The following is a 23,322-nucleotide window of genomic DNA, read 5'->3' on the forward strand; positions in this document are numbered from 1 at the left end:
AATTAGAATGTATGTTGTTTTACTATTTTTCTTACTATTCAGCAGATTTTCACGCCAATCTGTTCTGTATCTACCCAATTTTGATATTCTTCTACTGAATCTGGTTCTTTCACAATTTACTTGTTCCTTTGTTCATGAGTTTTTTTGGTTTGCACAATTTAATTATAAATCAGTAAGATCAAAAGTAGCATTTTTCTTACAACAAATTTTTTCTGAATTTTCTATTTTTTATACCATTTTGATTGGCAGCTCATTTGACCAATGAGAATCTTTTGTCGCAAACTTGCTATCATTATTTGAGAGATTTTGAGAAGGAAGCTTTTCAACAATTGGTTTTATAGAGCAAGTTCAAAAATACGTGGACGTTGGATTTATTGTCATAGGAGAGCTATTTTGAAACTTAGTTGATAACCGCGCTTCCTGAACCCAGAAACCTTCTCTTTTAAATTTAAGAAAATTGTCCTTGTTCTGTTTTTAATTAGGCAAATGCGACGAAAGTCCTTAGGTGTTTGTATTGTTGGTATGTTAGCTTTTGAAACTAAACAAGTTGTCGGCAAGATCGTTCTCTTGCATTTGGTGTTCCAGTTCAAACGTGAAAAATCATCAGTATATTTGGTTTCAAACGTAAGAAACCGCCTGTATATAAGTATCTGATCGCTCGTGATCATATCAAGACTGAGCGGGTGTGATTTAATGAACTGTATCCCCGTTAACGTTCAAGAAATCTTGAGGTTTTAAATCGAAAAATAAACAAAAAATTCAAATTCGTTCTACTTACTTTGTGTTTTAAAGAACTTGTCTCCACGACATATGTCTGGAACTACAATACGTCTGGATACGTATAGAGCTTTTATAAACGTTCAATACAATATTAAAAACTCAAATTTTGGTATTGAAAAATACCAAAGATTTCTCATGTTTTACACTGAAAAATCATCTAAGAAACCTAGCATACCGACGAATTCCTTCATTTGAAACCTAAGCTTTTTTGCGATTCAGACCAATCACACCAACAATTTCGTACGTTTGAAGCCGAACCTACTTAAGATTTCTACATCTCTTTGTTCGGCCTTCAGGACTACGGATTGCCTCGTATAAGCTACTATAAATATTGTTAAATTTCATCCACAACAAGTTCTGCTGTTATTTACAAACTTTTACGAACCAGCTAAGAAAAATCAACAAAAAATTTTGCTTTTGGTCCTTCATCGTGAAAGATAACGTAACATTGCATTTTGATATGTAATTTTTTGTACTACATGAAAACTGTCTACATTTGTTAACATGATAGTCTTAAGAGGTACTTGAGAGCATAAATAATTCGGAATACTGAGCTGATTTATGTTTAAACGAGGTAAATCATTAAACTTCAGTATACGCACGGCTTGAGTTATAACGTCGATTTAAACCATGCACGCTCTCAATCTTATACTTCATCTTTTGTAAATTTTGCGTTGATTTTTTTTAAAAATAAATCCAACTCAAAACTTTAAACCGTGATTAGCATAACCAAAACAGACAGACAGCTTAAATCTTAATTATAAACTTAAAGCTCTTTGTTTCAATTAATTATACATTTTTACTTGCATTACGAATTGCTAAATTTGTAAAGTAACGATATAACAGCTAAGATAGTATTTGATAAATTCGAAGTTGTTGTGGGCGCATGGAGCGAAAAAAGTTTCCGCCCTTTTCATCACTTATTTATTGAGTTATATATTCACCTGGTTATACAGCTGTGACAGACAAATTTATAATATTTATTTTTCAACTTTTTAATTAATAGGAGAGATTTTGAACGGTGTAGTATTTTTATACACTTAAAACGAGCTGCGACCAATTTACGATCTCTCCTAAGATGTAGTGGCTGCTTTCGAGAGTATTAATTACGTCGCCTATTTCTCTAGCCATGTGGACAAAAGTTGGTGATTATGTTACAGAATTGAGGTTAAATCAGAATGCTACAAATCACGTTAATTAAAAAAATATTATTTATTCATCAAAATCTCCTGGAACAAACGCAAAAATATGGCGACCAGTAAGCAACCGACCATTAGTTTGATCAGCTTACAGGAAAATATTTTTGCTACAAGCAAAGATTCGAACACTGAACAAATCTTGAGAGCTGGAAAGACACAAGTCTCCCAGATGTAAAGGTCGGTTCTAGGAAATAAACCCCAGCCGACAAAAAACCCACGAAAACAAAACCCCATTTTAAAATTGACTTTTTGTCGTGATATATTGTTCGACTGTGATAGTTTCATATTGTCATTTTTATGATAGATATTATAAAACCGAAGAATGAGCTAAAGTGACAGAAAGCAGCATGGAATCTTCAAACGGACGAGACGGTTTTCCTTCAATCGAAGTAAAAATGAATAACACAAGCAGACTTCGAAATATGACCAGAAAACAAAACGATCGTGAACAAAAACAACAAAACGAAAATGGTATCCTCAAAGATGAGAGATTTAATAGCTATCGAACCCCAAACAACGTAAATATTGGGAGGTCCGGAAGCATTAATAGTGCCCAAAATAGTGGTCAAAATTGGACGAAAGAACTCGAAGACACAGTGCAAGAAGAGGAAGCAGAATTGAGTGAAAATCGAAGCGGCGGTAGAACAATAAAGACAAACAACAATATCAACAACGCCAACAACAACCTTAGAACCCAGAGCAATAATCACATGCAAGTTGACCCGGATCGGAACCGCGCAAACAGGTCGCTAGTAAGCAGGACCCCGAGCCCCAAAAAACAACTGACCAATCATAGCTCGTTCAGTTCTGCTAGTCTCCAAACAGAAGAGGGAAGTTATGATCAAAAGACCCGCACCATCAATGTTGATGTTTCAAAAGACCCTGAACAAAAAACGAGCAACAGTAACAGTAAAAACGATGGGAAAGGAAATAATAATGATAAAACTTTGAATAAATTGCCCAGTATTCAGCGCAATGGAGAGCCGCAAAGTTCAATGATTAACCCAAACAATTCCCTATCAAACAACAGCTCAGATCGGGATAGGGAATTCCAGGAGAGAGCCAAAAAGTATTCAGACATGCAAAAACAGAAGAAATTGTCGTCAGCTTCTCAACAACGTCTTTCGCTGCCTTCAAACTTAACAGCAACTGATTCTACAGATCGCCAAAGTGCAAAGCTGCCCCAGATAGAGAGCATTGCTGAGGTGAGTGACAGTCAACTTTTTAAAAACTAGTTCGACATTTTTTGGCATTTTATAACAGGAATTATGATACTTGGAACGATACATCTTATCTCAAGGTAAAATAAGTCTTGATTGATTTTGTGATTGCCCAGGTTGAGGTCGCGCTCGAAATCGCCTCTGATCAGACCGTCCCAGACAAGTGGGACCTCTGATCAGACCGTCCCAGACCGAAGTGACCTCTGATCAGACGAGTATGCGCTCGAAGATCCTTGTGCGCTCGAAGTGCGCTCGAAGCCGCCTCTGATCAGACGAGTTACAGACCGAAGTGACCCCTGATCAGACAAGTTCCAGACCATTGTCCACACGAGTTCCAGACCATTGTCCAGACTAAAGTGCGCTCGAAATATTGCCCCAGACTAAAGTGCGGTCGAAATCACCTCTGATCAGACAAAAGTGCGCTCGAAATAGTCTGATCAGAGAACGATTTTGAACATGAACAGATCTCTCAATATCATTATAATATATTCATTTCATCTATCATTTTATCAATCTTATATTCAACTAACAAAAAGCCAATCTTGAATGTATTGCTAATGAAAATAAATCGAAAACAAAAATGATCAAAATAATTAATGAGTATGCCATTTATTTATGCTTTTAACTGAAAAAATGAACTTAGACAGCTTTGCATAAAAACGTCTTGATCTACTTTGATTCAAAATTTTTTCGTGAGGGGACCGGCAGTTGTTATCAGCTGGACCTCTTGGTTCTGATCAAACCCATCAGATTTTCAGATGAAGTTCTGATCAGAATGCTGTTTTATTGTTGACTCTTACCAGAGACAACAAAAGTCAGCAAGAAAATAAAAAAGCTTGAAAAAAATTCGCTCGAACTGGTCTCTGATCAGACTAGTGTGCGCTTGGAGCTGCCTCTGATCAGACCGTCCCAGACCAAAGTGACCTCTGATCAAACCGTCCCAGAACAAAGTGGCATCTGATCAGGCAAGTTCCAGACCATTGTCCAGACAAAAGTGCGCTCGAAGCCTTTTCCAGACCATGTAATTCGAGCGCACCGGGAACATGTGTGCGCTCGAAACTCGTCTGATCAGGGGTCACTTCGGTCTGGCCACCTCGACCTGGGTGATGACGTGTTTACGTTCTTGTGGCATTAAGAGACACTGATTTTTTCATTTTTGAAACAGAGATTACCGAACGTCGTGGTAGTCAAACTAGGAACAAGCTCGTTAAGAGTACAAGTCATCTTTGAATAGCCATTTTTACTGTTTCTACTGTTTCTACTTTAATTTTACTCTATTTTTACTGTTTCTGGGGAAACTTTTGATGACTCACGTTTTGGCTATTACTGTTCTGGGGTACGTCCGTAAATGTTCCTAAGTATGTTCACAATTCCTTTTTTCTTCATTTTATGAAGAAAATATTGAAAGATGGTTCAGAATTTGCATTAGTATAACAGCATTTAATTTAAATCGCTTACAACACCAGATGTCAATAAAAGCAAAACAAAATTTGGTTCATAAAAGATTTGCTAAATTCTGACAAATAGTCAATATTTAAAAAATATATCTGTGAAAGTTGTAAAATTATAAATTTTAAAAGTTTTCTTTGCTGATGATCATAGAACTCCAAGAAAAATAGTTTGTGATCACAGGGTCTCTTTTGAAAAAAACTTTTGTATTTCAATAAAAAATAGTGTTGATACGAACGCAGTGGCCTAAAGACAAATCGACATCTCAAACTGCTGTCAAAGAAATATGAAAAACTTTTCAAGATTGTTGTCTTACGTCACCTCGGTTTTCAAAGAGCAATTAAGCGAACCAATGTACAATTGATACTTTAGTCAAATTAACGCTGCACGTTATCCAATTGGCAGCTCATTTTTTCTCTACGCAGAGTTTTGTCTTTTCAACGCATTTCTTACCTATTTTAGATAAAGTACCACCTAAATGTCAAGATGTTGCAATTGAAATTTGGCTTTTCATTCGCAAGTTTCTTGCTTATGAAGAAACAAACAATTCCGCTCAGGAGTTTTAAGATGTTATCAGCAGCCAAAAAAATCACCTAATCATTTTTTTGCAGAAACCACACTCATTGAAAAGCTCAAAATCTCTCTAGATTGTACTTCGAAAAACTTTCTGACATCACAGAAAGATGTTGTATGTTTGATTAGAAAGAAACATAATTTTTCAGCTTTCAATGAATCCAAATATATCAAAACATTCGTCGATTCAAAAACAAATTTTAAAACTTTTAATCTTTGCCATGTTTTAGAAAATTGTGAGTTTTCAGCAGGCAGAGTTGATCAAAATCACCATCAAACATCTTTTCTCGATTTTTTATAATTAGCCGTACAAAATTCCTGATACTATGTCATATCAAAGAAGAGTTTTTCTTTTCATTTTCTAGTGGCCGTACAAATATCACATGGTTTCACGGTAAACAAACAGAAGAAAACCAAGACTTTGATTTGCAACAAAATTGTTTATTTATGTATTTTGAAACAATTTGAAGATGCCTTAAATTCTTGTATGACATATATGGCGACCACGTAAATAGTATTACACATTCAGTCTCTTTTTCGTTTTTTTTTGTGCACCAATTAATACTTTGGTTCGTATTTCACGTAGGAAGATGTTTTGGATGGTAGTCCAAAAGTCTTTTCAGTATCTCATAATTAAGTAGTATAACGCTTGCCAGAAATTATCAAAAATGTTTCATGCAGATACAATTTCAAAATAAAAAAAAATAAAGATTACATAAAACAAAATTTAATTATAAGATATTCGAGCAGATATTAAGAAATGAGTACAAAAAACTCAAGATTGTATCCAAAAATACTTACCATAAGACAGAAAAGCTAAAAGAACAAATGAAAAAATAGTGGAAATCCATTTTGGTCTTTCGAATTATCAACCTTTCAAAATTTTTTATTTTAGGGTGAGAAGCAAATCAAATATTTTGTCAGGAAAAGAGAAAACAGAAAGAGTTGAAAAACAATAGGAAAAGATTCGGTTACCTTGAAGAGAAAAAGAAACATTCTCCAAAGAGAAATAAAAAGATCTATGAAACAGTGAGTCACGATCACGTAATCAAAACTAGTCATGTGTGCACTAAGCAAAAGTGAGAACTAGTTTACAAGAAAAACTAAAGCTTTAGAATACAAGAGCAAAAAAACAGTTGAAAATCGGTCAGATTTTGGAGTCAAGTGTAAATGACTACAACCAATAACAGATAATAAAGAATGTTAAACGACAAGAAATTTACTAGAGGATATATATGACCACAAAGATTGATATGAATTTTTTCGAGAGAACTCAAAGGGAGACCAACATGTGTTTTCGAACCGAGGTGGAAGAGGCAAAAACCTTCTGCGTAATCACAATAGACTAGTAGAAAGCATGTTCAAAGCATGCATTTAACTGAGGTTTTAGATTACGCAGCACATAACAAAAGCGTAGCAATTGTCTCAAATTAGGTTTTGACTGTTTAGATATAGAAAAAGAGTTTGATGCACTGTGGAGGCTATGACTCAAAAAAGAAAATTAAAAAGTTTAATTCTTTGAAATTATAATGAAATTGGTAACTTGCTTCCGTTTTCAATGAAAACAGTTTGTAAAACTCGTTTTACAAATACGAATTTAGAAATGTTTAGAAACATACGATTAGCGCATGAAAAAGAACATTTCGAGCACGCGCAAGAAATCAATATCCAATTCATCATTTAGCTGATTTCAGGACACCACGAACAAGTCACGATAAATTAAATGTGAATACATTGACAGCAAAACCAACCAATAAAAGGCGATGGTTCAAGTCCCAGCAGCACCGCATCCTCTATCATTTTACTTCGCTTTATACATTGTTGGCACAGCGTTTTTCTAGTACAATGTCTAATTGTTTCGCTAGCCATTCATCAAGTTAATTCCTGGCAAAGGTCAGACAAAAAACTGATGTTTTTATCTTAAAGCAAAACATAATATAAACTCCACTGTCTTCTGTCATTTGTCAAAGCTAATCAAAACTTAGTCTATGAGAAATTTGGTTCAGGAATTTTATGGTTTATGTCAACATAGAACATTCAACCACTCTTCCGCAGAACTTTACTTTAGTTTTTTCTATTGCTTAGTTAAAAACAGCTATTGTTTTCCTAACCTTAAATATTTCAGTTCAGAAGAAAAACTTGCTTAGCTTCTGTATGGAAACTTTTTTGCGTGTTATCTGGTCTTGTTTCTACGTGTCTATCTATCTCGGTAGTTTGGCTGTAATAATTTTGCACTCCTGGACACAAAAACCAAATTCAAAGATGCTCGCCAAAATCACTGCGAGGAAGATTCAGAACAAGCGGAGAGCTTTAACTGGCTCCAACAAACAAGCACAATCAGTAATTTAGATCTTATAAGCTTCTATTTAAAACTTTTATAGAATTTAGTTTAACTAAAAATAATTGCAATGATGACTTCTGAATTGATTGGTAGTACGTACCCGTACTTGAGTCTCGAGTGGCCATCCTTAAAAAACAGAGTGGCCATCCTTAAAAACAGAGTGTCTCTAGACTGATGCAGCGCTTATTTGCTCTGCCAACAACCTCCGGGTAAATCATAATAATGCTAGCAAGCAATTTTGCTCTAAACAGTGAAAGCATGTCAAAATTTGTGTGCTTTTTAAAACCATTTTCCGACGTAACTCATTAATTACCGTTAAAATCATGACAACCAATTGTATCTGTATATAATGTATTCCTGTGCAATAAATAAACGCATTGTTCTGTAGACATTTAAGGGTGCGAGCTCATTGAACCACTGTCCATGAGCCTCTTATGCGCTCTGGGATGTAAAATAGAAACCGCGCCGAAGCTGTGACACACGCGCAGTGCACCGCCCACCCGACAGGGACAAACTAAAATAAGACTCAGAATTTTTGGGCTTGGCTTCCTGATTTTGAAAATTCGGCTGGCTTGCTTAATGACTCACCTGACCACCACCTTAGGATAATTTAACATAGCAAACTTTTCTTACGTTTAAAAACCAATAGTAGCAAAGATTACTTATAAAATCATAGTCAAATCAGTCTACGTCTTTTAATTGAATTTCAGCTGGATGACAAAAAACAACAACAAAGCCGCAAATCTTGTCTGTTGGGCATAGTGAGTATGGTGAGCAGTTGGAATGGGGGAGAGAGGTACCAGATGAAGGTACAGGCCAGCATGCACCAGGTGTTCACGTTTCACAGTCCCTCCATTGTGAACAGAGTGGGTCTGTTCAAGCCACAGCCTGACCTCTGCGACAGTGGATACGAGCGACTCATATTCAAAACGGGCCAACTTGTGTATTTCTTAGGTACTTAGTAAAATTTGTCCTTATTTTTGGAAACTCTGTTGCTAATTATTTTTCAAAAAACTTTAATGAATCTACTAGTATCTTTTGCAAGGTCAACGTGAAGAGAGTGGAGAATTACTCTAAAGGAGAGCGTTTTTTAGTGTCATTTTTTTGTCAGCATAACAAGTTCCTATTCAACACTATTATTTTTCTTGCACAGGTGTTGCAAATAAAATGCAAACATTAAGCACGATTGAAGAGTAAGAGAAAATATCCACTGCGTGTTTAGGAAAAGTCACAATGGCAGAGTTAGGAGTTGAGGGTGGAATATTAAGCAGTCCGTTCCAGATAGAGGCAGGCCTCTTTCTCTGGCTAGATGGACTGGAAGGGAGTATGCTCAAGTACACCAAATCCCTCCTCACCATCTTGGAGTTACCTCTCGTCAGTTGCAGACACCTCAACGCCCCTCCTGTTGTCCAGGTACAACAGATTATAGATAGTTGATATTGAAAGATTTTTTTGTCGGTATCGATTCGATTCCAAGCTTGTTGTCGACGATGGTGGGCGAATTTAAATTTCGAACTGTCTTTTGAAACAATAAGAGTAGTGACAAATAAAGTCAAATTGAAGTCCTATACAAAATATACATGTGATTAGAGCCCAAGACTGGAGTGACTTCTCACCGCCAGACCATTGTCTACACTTTCGTGCAACCGTGGTCAAGACTTTTGTTAATAAATTCGTTCTTTCGAAACTCACTGTTGAGCCTTCCTGTTTCAAAGTCTCAGTCTTGTCAGATTTCTGTTAAGTCGCAACCCGAGATTTCGAACCCAATCAGGTCAGGTATTTGTTTGTTATAAATCAAACTGATCAGGCTTTCATGTTCTCAATATCCACTCTTTTCATGCTTTTGTCAATTCGAAAATCTCATCGGACATTCGCAATTTTGAAATCGGTTTGTTCAGAATTTCATATGATGGAACTGCTTTTGAAGTGCGATCAAAATTATCATTGTTAAAGCCGTTCCAGAACAAACAGTTTTTCTTTTAAAGCATTTCAGGGCATAAATTTTTTGACCAGACCATATCACAGCATTTTCTGGATTCCAGTACGCTCAAACGTTTTCCAAGACTACTTAATTAAGGAAGAGAATACCTTAAGTTGATCCAATTTTGGAAAAATGATAACGCTTGATTTATAAATATCTGTTATGTTACTTTAACAAAGTGCTTATTTTTAATTTACATGATTCAGATTTTAGACACAAGCCAGTTTGAATTTGTTACAAATATTAGACCCACTCTGTTGAGAAATTTCTTTTTGTCAAAGCCCACTCTTTCATTTTTTCTGTCAATTTCAAACCTACTCAGATGACATTTGTGATTTCGAAATCCACTTTGATCAACTTCTCGTTATTGCAATCGAATATTCGAGCGTTCTATACCCACTCAGGCTTGTGAATGATCGAAATGTTCATTACTGTCGTCTATCGGTAACAAAATTTGACGAGTTACTCAATTTGTAACAACATGTCAATTTTCCCATGTTAATACATTGTACGTGTGAGACGTACTTACAAACGTCGAGGATGAAGAGGCGGTTCCCTAAATGGAATTTTCAGTCAGCGTTTTTCACTTTTAAACTCGAAGTAGACGTAAATAATGGTTTTCGAAATGTGCTAAGAGCCATTTTTGGTAAGACCGCCGGAGACCAATTAGGCATCCGATGAAACAGACCCTGGCCAAAAAAACTTTTTGATCACAACATGCCAGAATGTTTTCTCAAGTTTTATGCACTCAATCGTGTTTCAACACCATGTTAGACAGAGAGTACTCATGTCCTCTCAAAGGTGGTCTGGTGCCCTTATAATCATGCTGAATATTCGTGACCCAAGACAAACAAGAATCAATTTTCTGGCAATTTAAAAAAAATCATTTTTTCCCTGAATTTTGATTGCTCATAAAACTTGGGCAATAACTTTCATTCAAAGAAAAAAAATTATGGGTTTGGAGAACAAAAACAAACGTAATACTGAAGCGCAATAAGAATGATGCCCATTAGATACTTTCGCTTAGTTTCTAGAACGTTTCTAAGTGCTCTCTGGGTGGGTTCATTATCATTGTATGTAACTGTGTTCCTCAACTCATCTTTATATGACTACAAAAAGATTTGGGTCTTTTGTGACAGTAGCGTGAATTATAAGTCGCTTTTGCAAAGAAATGCTTGGCTTTTTATGAACAAAGAAATGCTTGGCTTTTTATGTTTTGATATCTGGATATCTTATTTTGATGAAAAAAGTTTAAGTGAAAACTTCAGTCAGCACATAGAGCTCATGATAGATTTTTGCATTCAATACCAGCACGGACTCACAAAAAATTACAAATACTCAATTAAAGCGTTTGATGTATAGATCACCACTCTTATTTTATATATAGGTATTTCCTGTGAAGAAAACTAAAAGGGAATGGATGTCAATTGTGCACAGTGGGAAGTTTCCCCCTCCCCAATTACTAGACACAAACCTCCTCTGTCAATCAAAACCTCAACAACCTTCTGCGAAAACTGACAGCCAAGCTCAGCCTCGAACCCACGCACAGACGGCGCGATATCCAGAGCAATCTCAGAAACAGGGTAAACAAGATGGGTCTTTAACTGAACGAGCGGGTCGAAAAAGTGTAACAGGAAACAGTTTTACTAACCCGGGAGGTCAAAAAGATCAGCGAATGCCCAACAATAGCAAAGGCAACCAAAGTAGCGAAGAGTCGGAAAAATTGAATATAACTCAAATCAGGTGAGAACGGAAAACCATTTGAAAGAATATTTTGATTTAGGTATACAGACTTTTCTGCTATGTGTACGCTGGTTTTTATGAGAATCATCTTAATCATCTCAGAGTCCGCCGCATGAAAAGATTATATTAGACCAATAATCGGTATGAAAAGACATATAAACAGTATCATTAGAACAAAACCAAAATAAAAACACGGTCGACGTAAAAGTCATCTAACATCGACAACCAAAATTTGCATTAAAAATTTGAGTTGAAAAGTTAAGAGATCTTCAGTTTTTGTTAATTAAATTTGTTTGTTTTAGAATTAATATTTCCCCAATAATAGAAAGGTTCAAGGCAACTAGATCGAAGAACAAGCCAATAATGATATCCTCCCAATTCCAATCACAGCTGCAAATGACAGGTGGTGCTCATAATGATCCAAACAACAACAATGCCACTATGTCCATTAACCCCAGGTAGATATCAGTACCATGTCTATAATTTTTCTTTTCTAGTTTAGATATCGTCCTGTGCATTAATTGAGCTCCATTAAGAGTTGCCATTAAATGATGTTAACTATTGTTAATAGTGTATCGTTGCAAAGTAATAGCGACCAGATTGCTACAGTCAAACACACACAACTCAAAAAAGTGTATTGCCTATTTAGTAAAATATTCGCAAAAAGATTTTTTTGGTCAAGTTGAATACAATTCTGATAAAACATAAAAATGTTACCATCTGTAACGAATTCCAGAGTTAAAAGCAACAGAAACAAGTAAAGTATTTCAAGTGAAACGCGTCTCGTTTTGACAAGTGAGACGGGCTCCAGAAGTCAGGGTTACGCATTTTATTCTAAAATCCTAAACTTCAAGGACTCAGTGAAATTTGCGTTTTTCATTGATGATGTAGAGTAATTTTGAACAGCTTATGAAACTCGATATAAATACCTGCATAGGTTAAAATCATTTTAGAAATGAAGGACCCGTAACCTGGGCTCCGATGAAGTCAACATCTCCATAGCAATGGAATTGGGATCTAATCTGTTTTAAGGCCCTCCGTGATGCCTTATCCCCCCAATCGTGCTTTCCAACTCTGTTTTCACTTCTATACTAGGATCAGAGCAATTTACATTGCTAAAATTGATGCTCTTAAAAATTTGTTTAAAAAAAATTGATGCTAGCACCATCAGAGTGTCAAAAAATTTTTTGTACAGTGAACTGAAGATTGTACGTACTATTGAGTATAAACAAAATTCAAATTAACCTTTCTTGTTTTGGTTTATCGGGAATCATTTTTTTTCCTGCAATATGTTTTTCCTCAGTAGAAGAGCAAAATTTTAGGCTAGTTGTTTTTCCAGAACATTTAACAAATGCAAAGAAAGCAAATTATTTTATTGAATTATTTTGAGCTGACAATTCAAACTATAGCTATTGGGCCTAATGAATTAGAAAGATTAGCTATTGAGGCGAAATAAAACTCGGAGCAAACTATGTCTGTTGTTTAATCTTTTTTGCTTATTTCAGATTTTAGAACACATGAAAAATTTATACAGTTTCCATTTTATGCAGACTATAATTATGGGCCCCATTTACCTTCTCAAATTGATCGTTTTCGAGAGAAAATTTATAAATCAATGCAGTTTTTTAAAAAAATAAATCTCATTTGTTTCTTTCTTTCCATTTTTTTTGTGGGTACTCTAATTGTTTTCGTATTCTCAAGTCTTAAGGTTTTCATTTTGTGAAAGTCAGTGTATGAAACTTTTGAGGCACATTGTTTTGCGGAAAAATCATTGTAGCTGTTTTCTGTTTTTTTTTAGTTTCCTCTTTATCGATAGTATTCGAGCTAGATAACGTCTAAAACTCGAATGACAGGAAAACGGTAAAAGAACAATCTTTATTCAAGATAACAATACGTATTTTTCAACGATAAGCTCTTATTCAATCACACATAACACTCCTCAAGTTCGTACACATAAGATTTATAAAGTAACACTGGCGGCAAAAAGGCCAGACATGACCTGTTAGCCTTTTGTAAGCCAATAGAGGTCAATTCAGCTCAAGTGTGACGTAGTTTGGCCTTGCTTAAAATCAAACCATTCAATGCGTTTTGTTACTCTAATAATTTTATATCTATGTTATCTTAGTCTAAATCGGGCTAGTTTAGCTGAAAACCGCCCTCAAACGGTTCGTTGCTCAAGGCACATGTTTTAGAATACGGATTTTGCTTCGCAGGGTTTGACATGGTGGGGGCTCGAACCACCGGTCCCTAGATTAAGAGTGCAGTGCTATACTATCTGCGCTATGGTTACTTGTTTTGTTATGCATGCATTTACAATTTAAAGCCGTTCACATTTCTCGTTTACACTTCTCGCTTACATTTGTATTCACAACATCCTCCGGCCCCAAAAGTGCTGTACCAAAAACTGGAACTAATTTAACAACGGGTCTGACATAATTACCGGACCTGGTTCTTATTTCGGCGGAACGGGCAAAACCGCCATCTTCAAAGTGAATTTTTCCGATACGTCCTAGAGGAAAATGGCCTTGGGGAGATGAGTTTTCGGCGAGCCATACCACATCTCCTGTTTTTAGCTCATCGGCAGCGGCTTTTGACCATTTACTGCGTTGATTCAGAGCCTGTACGTACTCATCCAACCACCGTTTCCAAATTGAGTCGGCATATGGTTGCGCCCGGACGTACCGCTTTCTGTGATCAAAGTCTTCACATTCAACTATTGAAGGCAGCATACTAGGACGGAACCCAAGAAGGAAGTGATTTAGAGTAATTGGATCATTGCTTACAGAGGTGAGCGGCCGGTTGTTGAGTGTCATTTCAACTAGCCAGAATGTTGTTTGAAGCACCTCGTCAGTCAATCGGAGGTTACCGAGAACAGCGTAGAATATCCGTTTGACACTCCTTACCATGCGCTCCCACGAACCACCATGATGAGAGGTTAAATTGCCACTTAATACTTTTCTGTGCCATTTTGCTCGCAATCGCTCGCTGGTTTAAAGCTTTAAAGAAAACTGACAAGGCACCAGTAAAGTTTGTTCCATTGTCTGACCATAGAACTTGCGGTGTACCTCTTCGTGCAATGAAACTTTCTATCCCCATAACACAAGAGCTGCTATCCATGGAATTTACGGCTTCAATATGGAGCGCTCGAGTTGTAAGGCACGTAAAAAGGAACCCCCAGCGCTTATCAGTTGAACGCTTGACAGCTACATAGAACAGACAGAAGTAGTCTATCCCAGAGTTAGAGAAAGGAGGTTTACCATAGGACAGACGCTCTACTGTTAGATCTGTCATGATTGGCTTCACTGTGTCTGCACTACGCTTTCGACATAATATACAATTGTGGTTGACTGACCTCAAAGCGGAACGAAGCCTGATGATAGCAAAACGGCGCTGGATGAAAGTTCGTAAGAATTCAACACCTTCATTGTGGTTTTCCTGGTGTTTCTTCAAAAGAAACAATTTTACTGCCGGATTACGGCGATTTAAAATAATGGGAAGTTTGAAATCATAGTCCGCCTCGACCAAACGTTTCAATCGGCCAGTTGATTTAATCAAGGCATTTGGGCCAATAAAGGGCGAGAATGGTGCAATGCGACTCTTTGTGTTTGTTTGTTTACCATCAAAAAATAGTTTTTGCTCAATTGGAAATGATTCAGACTGCATGAAAAAAAGACGCTTAGCCTCAGCTACTCGAAGCTCATAAGGATTGCATATAATGCCGTCTGGTGTACGATATGAAGCATGCTTAGGGAGTATACGGAGGAGATAGGCTGTAATTCGAACTAGTTTGTTGAAAGAACTGTTCCCATTAAAGTTAAATTTTGTTTAAGATTGCGTCGTATTGACGGCAAATGCCACATCAGGCGGAGTTACATCTTTGTGCGAATTGAACGAAGATGATTTTGTTTGAAGACTATCTTTGATGTTTGTACTGGGTTGAAAAGGGAATTGAGGATTCAACAAACAGCTTGGCCCTGTCAACCAACTGCTCGTTTGTAAGTTTTCAGCCGACATGCCTCTAGTTCCAGCATCTGCTGGGTTGTCTGAAGTTGGCAAATGGAACCATTGATCAACTGTAGTCGACTCTAGAATTTCAGAAACTCTGTTAGCAACAAAAATAGGTTGCATATCAAGAGAACCCAACCACTGTAGAACAGTGGTGCTATTAGTCCACATAAAGACTCTGCTCAATGGAATTGTTAGGGCTTTAGTAATGCCAACTTTCAACCGTGTCGCCAAGAGGGCAGCGTGTAATTCTAGTTTAGGAACTGTTAAACACTTCATGGGGGCAACCTTTGCTTTTCCTAGAACAAAAGCAATTTCGGTTTGTTCACTACTTCCTGATTTTACTTTGGCCCTGAGAAAGGCAACTGAACTAAAGACATCCTGAGAGCCGTCTCCAAAAACATGAAGTTCCAAATGATCGAAAGCCCGGGAGAAGAAACTTCTAAGGATGGTCAGGTTGCATAGATTAGGCAGATCTGAACTCCAGACTTTGAACCTATTCATCATTTCAAAGGGCAGTGTGTTATCCCAGTTTTGGCCACTCAATCTCCAAATGTCCTTCAACAAAGGTCGAGCGGTAACCATGAATGGCGCGACCAACCCAATGGGGTCGAAGACTTTTGCTACTAGGCTGAGGACTAAGCGTTGCCTGACTTTGTTGCTCTCGTCGCACTTCGTGCCTCGGCTAACGACTAGGGTATACTTTCGATGATTCCACTTTAGACCCAGAACATGTAAAGAAGCTTCTTCATCAGAAACTAGGATCACTTTAATTTGGCATAATTGATCATTGTTGTCAATTTCATCAAGTAAGCGTGGTGTGTTACTTATAAATTTTGTTAGTTTGAATCCTCCTAATTTCAACAACTCAACTAAGTTTTTGGCTCTACTTAGTGCTTCGTGTGGTGTTTCTAGAGAATCCAAATAGTCGTCCAAATAGAACTTATCTAATACCTCTTGTGCAGCATCGGGAAACCTACGAATGTTGTCTTTTGCTGTTTTCTGGAGCGCAAAATTCAAGCAAGCTGTTGAATCCTTCGCACCGAATATATGTCGGCTGTATTTGTATACCATCACTTCTGATGATGGGTCTCCCGCCACAGAATTTTGAGGCAGGGCTGACCGGGTTGAGGCAGGGCTGACCGCCACAGGGCTGAGGCAGGGCTGACCGCCACAGAATTTTGAGGCAGGGCATTTGGGACGCCCACTTGAGGGAACATACCTTCGATATCGGCAGCGACAGCATACTTATGCTGCCCGAAACGGATGAGAGTATGGATGAGACGCTGAAGTAGGTCAGGGCCAGTCAGTAACGATTTGTTTAAGGAAGTTCCGTGGAATTTTGCAGCGCCGTTCAATACCCTTCTAATTTTGCCAGGAGTTATTACAGGGTGATGTGGTAAGTACCACTCACGTTTGGATCGTTGACTGAGATCTTTTGGGTTTTCTATCCGAAAAACGTAGCCCTTCTCGACATCATCACTTATGTTTTTTGAATATTTAGAACGAAGTTCATCGTCCTTAGAAAGACTTTTCTCTAAAGACTCTGGCTGCGCGAGCGCTGAGTAGTAGTTGTTTGGTAATTCGAGGTCGTCAATGACCCAGAGCATTCCGAATTGGTATCTTTGACCATCGTGCGTCGTGGTTTTCTCTAATATTTCGACTGCTCTGCGGTCTGCTGATGACCTTGTGTCAACTTCTTTCGTTGCACCGTAAGACTCCAATTCGTACCAGGTTCTTAACTGTTCTACTAAATCTTTTTCTCGCTCAATAATAGCTTTGAAGCAGGAGGAAACGAAACGATAGTTTAGCGGCAGTAGACCACTCAACACCCATCCCATTGGTAGACGGACGGCAACGGGAGTTCATTTTGATTCACTTTCAAAATACTCAGTCGGGCGGATGCCGTAGTACACGTCCTGGGCTAGAATCATTTCGACTTTCGAATGGCTATACCGAACGGGATCCAGAACACTCAAATACGGGTAGGTTTCTTGCAAATGGGGAACGTCCACTATATCAGAACCAATGTTAAAGTTCTCCCTAATATATGGACTAACCTGGAAACTTTCACAAGTTTTTTCTGCCATAGGTTTTACGGTGAGTTTTTATCCCGCAAACCGTTAATCTGAGACTTTTACACTTAAACTTAAGACGTTCTGCTGCAGCATTCGAAATGAGTGACTACATGCGGGATTAGATAGCGCAAAAATTTTTGTTTTCTCATCAGTGGGGCTAATTAATTCAACCTGTTTCACTTGCAGAAGAACTTTTACGTCCGATACTGAGGCAAAAGATGACGAGCTACTCTGAGTTGGTAGTTCATTCTTACCACCAACTGTTACTGACGAGGAAGACTGTGTAGTTCGAGCATTGTTAGCTTTACTTCCTTTCTTAAGATTGTTTCTAGGAAAGATACGTTAAGATCCCTGTTGTAATGAATTGTGTGAACTAGTGCAACCATAATATTTACATTTTCTGGGGTTGGGGCAACTTCTAAACTGATGTGATCCTTTCAAGCAAGAGAAGCAGAGCCTATTCTCAGCGACAATTCTAGTTCTCTGTGTTGGGTTCTCGTATGTAAAATTTTGGACATCGCCACAAAGAGTGGTTAGCCTTACAATGAGGGCAGGGTTCTTCCTTAATGGGTCTTGGAGGTTGGTTTTTCATTTTTGCGTCAGTTATTTTTGAGTTAGATTCAAAAACCTTTGATGTATTTTTTGTTTTCGACGAGAAAGGCGGCTCTTCAAGTTTCGTTTTGAACTTGGCTGTTTTAATGCAGTCATGGGTGTCAGATTTTGTCTGCAGCCAATCATTGAAATCCAGCAACGATGGATGGTCCCATCGGTTCCCCACAATGTGTGAGCGCCAAGATTCTCTAAGATTTGGCGGCAGCTTATCCACGATATGATTTACTAAAGATGAACTTTGAAGATCAGCATCATACGATATTGAACGAAACACGCCATCTAGACTAGAAATTACCGACGCATAGGCAAAAATGTTTTCGGAGTTATGCATCTTTAGGGGGGTTTGGTTGTTCAGCTTACCCAGATGAGCACCAACAATGGCGTGCAGTTGAACGAATTTTTTTCCCAAAACTTTCATTGCATCATTGTATAGAGCTCCTGAATACGCGAAATATTCTATGGACCTCCTCGCTTTTCCAGTTAAAAGTCCTTTCAAATAGGTCAACTTGGCAGCAAAGATTCTGGGGATCTATTGCACTTCTGAGTTGTCCTATCCATTCGTGCCACAAAAAAGGGACTCCGTTGTAATTGGAAAGGTTCCATTAAGGCAAGGGATTGAGATGAATAGAAGTTATCGCGTCAACCAAATCTTTCACATTGAATGACTGATTTATCTGAGGTATTTCTGCTGCGGGAAGGGGCGTTAAAGCATTCGACGGGTATATGGGCATTGTGGACTGATGAGAAAGGAACATTGGAGCTGCTTGTTGTTGCAAAGGTATTGACATTGGTTTGATTGGCTGATTTACTATGGTAGATGTTGAGAACGGGTTTCGATGATAAAAATTTGTACCACTACTCGAAAACGATACCACCGGTTGGCGTATATTTGTGTTTGGAGTTTGTTGTGTATTCACGTGGGAAACTGACTGGGCTACATATCTAAATTTGGCATATGCCAAAACGTTAAATTTGTTAAGAGGTGGCTTGCCATTGGATAATAATTTTGACCAGGGTTCAAAATTTTGTTATGCTTATTCTGAGCGTGTGTGTTTTGCTGCTGAGTGTTGAACGGCTGGCTTAAGACAACATTTGTGTTGTTTGTATTTTCAACGAGGTTTTGATTGTCATTGCTCTGTTGCACCAAAGTGTTAGTGTTTGTGGGTTGTCTTAGCGACATGTTGTTTACGCTGGCTGCTTGGATCTGCGGTTTGTCAGAGTTATTGTGGTTGGTATCGTTTGCCATCAAATTCAAGGCTTCACCCTGGGCACAAAGATGGCTAGGTCTGACGACATTGTCCGTTAGATTAGCAGCTACTTGAATGGTCTCACTGTCTTGCAGATTTTCATCAGATTGTTGCGCATCATTATTTCCCAAAGAAAGGAAGTAGGATACCCCTCTGGGTGTTCGAACAAAGCTACTATAAGTGTTAGCCAATTGAGACTGATCTGGAAAACCTTCTAATGGGGCTTGCGGAGCTTGACTAATGTCTGTTAGGGAGGGACCAGTTTGCATGTAATTATGTTGCAAATGTTGTAAACTTCCAACTGGTAAATGATTTCTTGATCTCCAAAGGAGTGGATTGATCTCCATCTGTGGAGCCGCAATGCCTAGATGAGCAGCTCCTAAACTTTGTGGATCTTCGGAAGGCATTGTTTCAATCGCGGGAGGCAATGTGTTTTTTGGGGTTGGCATTGTTTACCCAATCAGCTACACGCTCAACAGTGTCGATAAGGTTTGAAGTTAGTTGCTCGTCAAGTTCATTGCCTAGGCTTTCATCTGAATACTCCATCGCCCCGAGCTCGTTCACTTTAGCTTCAAAAAGTCTTTGACTGTTTTCTTCACTGATTGTGTTCAGCTCTAGTTGATGCTTTTGTTGAGCCAGTTTTAACTTATTTTCGTTTTCTCTTTCTACCTTTTCTCGCTTGAGTTTGCTATTAGACGTCTTCGACTTGATGCCATCGAATTCGTCTTTGTACCACTTTTCGACGCTTTCCTCGGAGTCTTGCTGATACTCTGGGGTTCTGTGAGTGATTCGATGGATTGGCGCGCACTTATCAGGTACTTATCATGTGTTTTGCTTGCTTCTTTCAACCAGAGATTTGTGCTTTGTTAGGGTGTCGATCAGCTATTTTTTATCAACTGGTCATTTTTTGACATTGCTGTAGACAATGTCTTTGACCTTGACTACCAAGGTGTCGACTCGTGCTCTTCGTGCAACGCATTCGATAGCTTCATCTATGCCTCTGTAAACTTCGTTTACGTTTAATTCGGCTTTAGATCTTGCTTCAATCAATTTTGTTACTTGGGCTTCCATCTTTAGAACTGCTTGAAAATTGAACTTCAAATAGAATGAACACTTATGCAATCAGCAAATTAAGGTTACAATATTAAATTACGGGAATACAATAATAGGGTTAATGGTGTAGCAAAGCTATCAGGGACGTCAGCGATGCGTTGCTTTTTGTGAGATAAAATTTTAAGGCTAACGGGAAGGCCGACAAGTTCAGTTCAACAGCACCACCACTAACCAGGAGGAATTCACTACCGAGCTATAGCCTTGCACTTAAGCTAGCCACGGCTCGTGAGCAGAATCCTCCAAGAGAGCAGCAACCCTGTTAGCGCGAGGTTTTCGACGTCGCTGGTTCAGTCTCTTCGAACGCGTTCTCTTAATGATACGATTAAGGTCGAAGCTATAGAACCTTACAATTGTTAGGGACTTGATCTTTTAATAGAAAGGTGGATGCAATTGTGTGTAGTCGTGTGGGTCTTTTGCTTTGCGTTTTGAAAGCAAATCTTTCAAGACGCGGACTACAACGAAATCTGTTTGTTTAAGTGCTGCAAAGATATCGGGAGCTCCTTGCCGGGGCAGTTGACTAGTGCGCTTATTTTGTTCTTAACAAGATTAAGCTCCTTAATCAACTCATGTGCGGATAATGGGTTATGATTGTTATTGTGATGAGGAGTTAAACTATTATTTATGGCGTCGTGCCAAAAAACAACTTTGTCTGCGTGTGGATACTCAACGCTTAACTTATACTGCACAGTTTTCCTCTGCTTGAAAGCTTTGAAGCTCAAGCCAGGCTCGGTAAAGGAAGATTTTAAGTGACGGGAGTACTGAGGCTCATGCATTTTGCCTTTTGTTCGACTGAGGGAACTAGCACCAACAATAAAGAGCAATTGCTTTTATTTTCAATGGTCATAAAGAGTAATTGATGATAACTTTGTTTTCGACTAAGTGAACACTAGAAAAATTTTCGGCTAATTGAACACTAGGAAATTTTTCGGCTAATAGAACCCTCGAAAAGTTTTCGGCTAATGGAACAATCGGAAATTTTTTCGAATAATTGCACACTACAAAATCTTTCGGCTAATTGAACACTCAAAAAATTCTCGGCTGATTGCACACTAGGAAATTTTTCGGCTAAATGAACAATCGCAAATTTTTCGGCTAACTGAACCTTTTCGGCTAATTGAACATTCGAAAAAATTTCGGCTAATTGAACACTTTTTCGGCTAATTGAACACTCGAGAATTTTTCGGGTAATTGAACACTCGAAAAATTTTTGGCTAATTGATTAATTGAGAATTTTTAGGCTAATTGAACACTCGAAAATTTTTTCGGCTTATTGAACACTCGAAAAAATTTCGGCTCATTGAACACTTTTCGGCTAATTGAACACTCGAAAATTTTTCGGCTAATTGAACCTTTGAAAATTTTTCGGCTAGTTGAACACTAGGAAATTTTTCGGCTAATTGAACACTCGAAAAAATTTCGGCTAATTGAACACTTTTTCGGCTAATTGAACACTCGAAAATTTTTCGGCTAATTGAACACTCGAAAAATTTTTGGCTAATTGATTAATTGAGAATTTCGGCTAAAGTTATCAAGTTATTCGGCTAATTGAGCACCCAAGTTATTCGGCAAATTGAGCACGCAAAGTTATTCAGCTAATTGAGCACCCAAGTTATTCGGCTAATTGAGCACACAAAGTTATTCGGCTAATTGAGCACTCAAAGTTATTCGGCCAATTAAGCACCCAAGTCATTCGGCTAATTGAGCACTCAAAAGTTATTCGGCTAATTGAGCACCCAAGTTTATCGGCTAATTGAACACTTGAAAATATTTTGGCTAATTGAACCTTTGAAAATTTTTCGGCTAACTGAACACTAGGAAATTTTTCGGCGAACTGAACACTCGAAAAATATTCGGCTAATTGAAAACTTGAGACATTTTCGGCTATTTGAACACTTGAAAATATTTCGGCTAATTGAACACTCGAAAAATTTTCGGCTAATTGAATCTTTGAAAATTTTTTGGACAATTGAACACTCGAAAAAATTTCGGCTAATTGAGCACCCAAGTTATTCGGCTAATTGAGCACTTAAATTTTTCGGCTAATTGAGGACTCAAAGTTATTCGACTAAATGAGCACCCAAGTTATTCGGCTAATTGAGCACCCAAAGTTATTCGGCAAATTGAGCACGCAAAGTTATTCGGCTAATTGAGCACCCAAGTTATTCGGCTAATTCAGCACACAAAGTTATTCGGCTAATTGAGCACTCAAAGTTAATCGGCCAATTAAGCACCCAAGTTATTCGGCTAATTGAGCACTCAAAATTGTTCGGCTAAGTGAGCACCCAAGTGATTCGGCTAATTGAGCACTCAATTTTTTATTCGGTTACTTGCGTCTAAGTTGGAGGTCCGCCGCCAGTGTGGATATAAGTAGCACCAGTCAGAAACAGAGTTTACTTGTTTAGAATGTTGAAGACTAAAGTTTTGTCTTACAGTTTTTTCAACACTTCCCTGCCGCAACAGACACCGTCCGAACAAATGTCCAATCCACTGTGTGCCAGAAAAACAAAAAAGGTCACTGACTTAGCCCTTTTTCACCACAACACCAATAGTAGTCACTGATCCAGCCTCTGGGCGCCAGAACTTACAATAGTAATCACTGACCCAGCTTCTGTGCACCAAAAGTACCAATAGTGATCACTGACACAGCCTGTGTGCGCCAGAAGATCCAATAGTTTTCACTGAGCCAGCCTATGTGTGTCAAAAGTACCAATAGTATTCAATGACCCAGCCTATGTGCGCCAGAAGTTCCAATAGTTGTCGCTGAACCAGCCTCTGCGTGCCAGAAAATCCCATAGTTGTCACTTAACCAGCCTCTGTGCGCCGGAAGTTGACTTAAAGCGGACGATGCAATCCTTAACCCGATTACGTCCAGGTCGATGGACCAAAATGTTCGAGATAGCTAACGTCCAAAACTCAAATGACAGGAAAACGGTTAAAGAACAATCTTTATTCAAGTCTCTTCGGACGCGTTTTCTTAATGA

At 38.2% G+C, this 23,322-nt stretch overlaps 1 protein-coding gene across 2 annotated transcripts in view; it reads left to right on the plus strand.

The window, feature by feature from the left end:
* Positions 1 to 1,462: 1,462 nt before the first annotated feature.
* The window catches only part of LOC142345365 (uncharacterized), a 36,159-nt gene continuing 14,299 nt past the window's right edge, over positions 1,463 to 23,322 (plus strand). For both annotated transcript variants that reach the window (XM_075397395.1, XM_075397397.1), the window contains exons 1-5: positions 1,463 to 3,184; positions 8,273 to 8,516; positions 8,785 to 8,975; positions 10,931 to 11,286; positions 11,589 to 11,744. In XM_075397395.1, coding sequence (XP_075253510.1) covers positions 2,327 to 3,184; positions 8,273 to 8,516; positions 8,785 to 8,975; positions 10,931 to 11,286; positions 11,589 to 11,744 — 1,805 coding nt within the window. In that variant the 5' untranslated portion in view covers positions 1,463 to 2,326. The remainder of the gene's footprint in view (positions 3,185 to 8,272; positions 8,517 to 8,784; positions 8,976 to 10,930; positions 11,287 to 11,588; positions 11,745 to 23,322) is intronic.

Source organism: Convolutriloba macropyga, chromosome 9 (genome assembly GCF_964194025.1).
Source record: "Convolutriloba macropyga chromosome 9, txConMacr16.3, whole genome shotgun sequence".
NCBI lineage: Eukaryota > Metazoa > Xenacoelomorpha > Acoela > Convolutidae > Convolutriloba > Convolutriloba macropyga.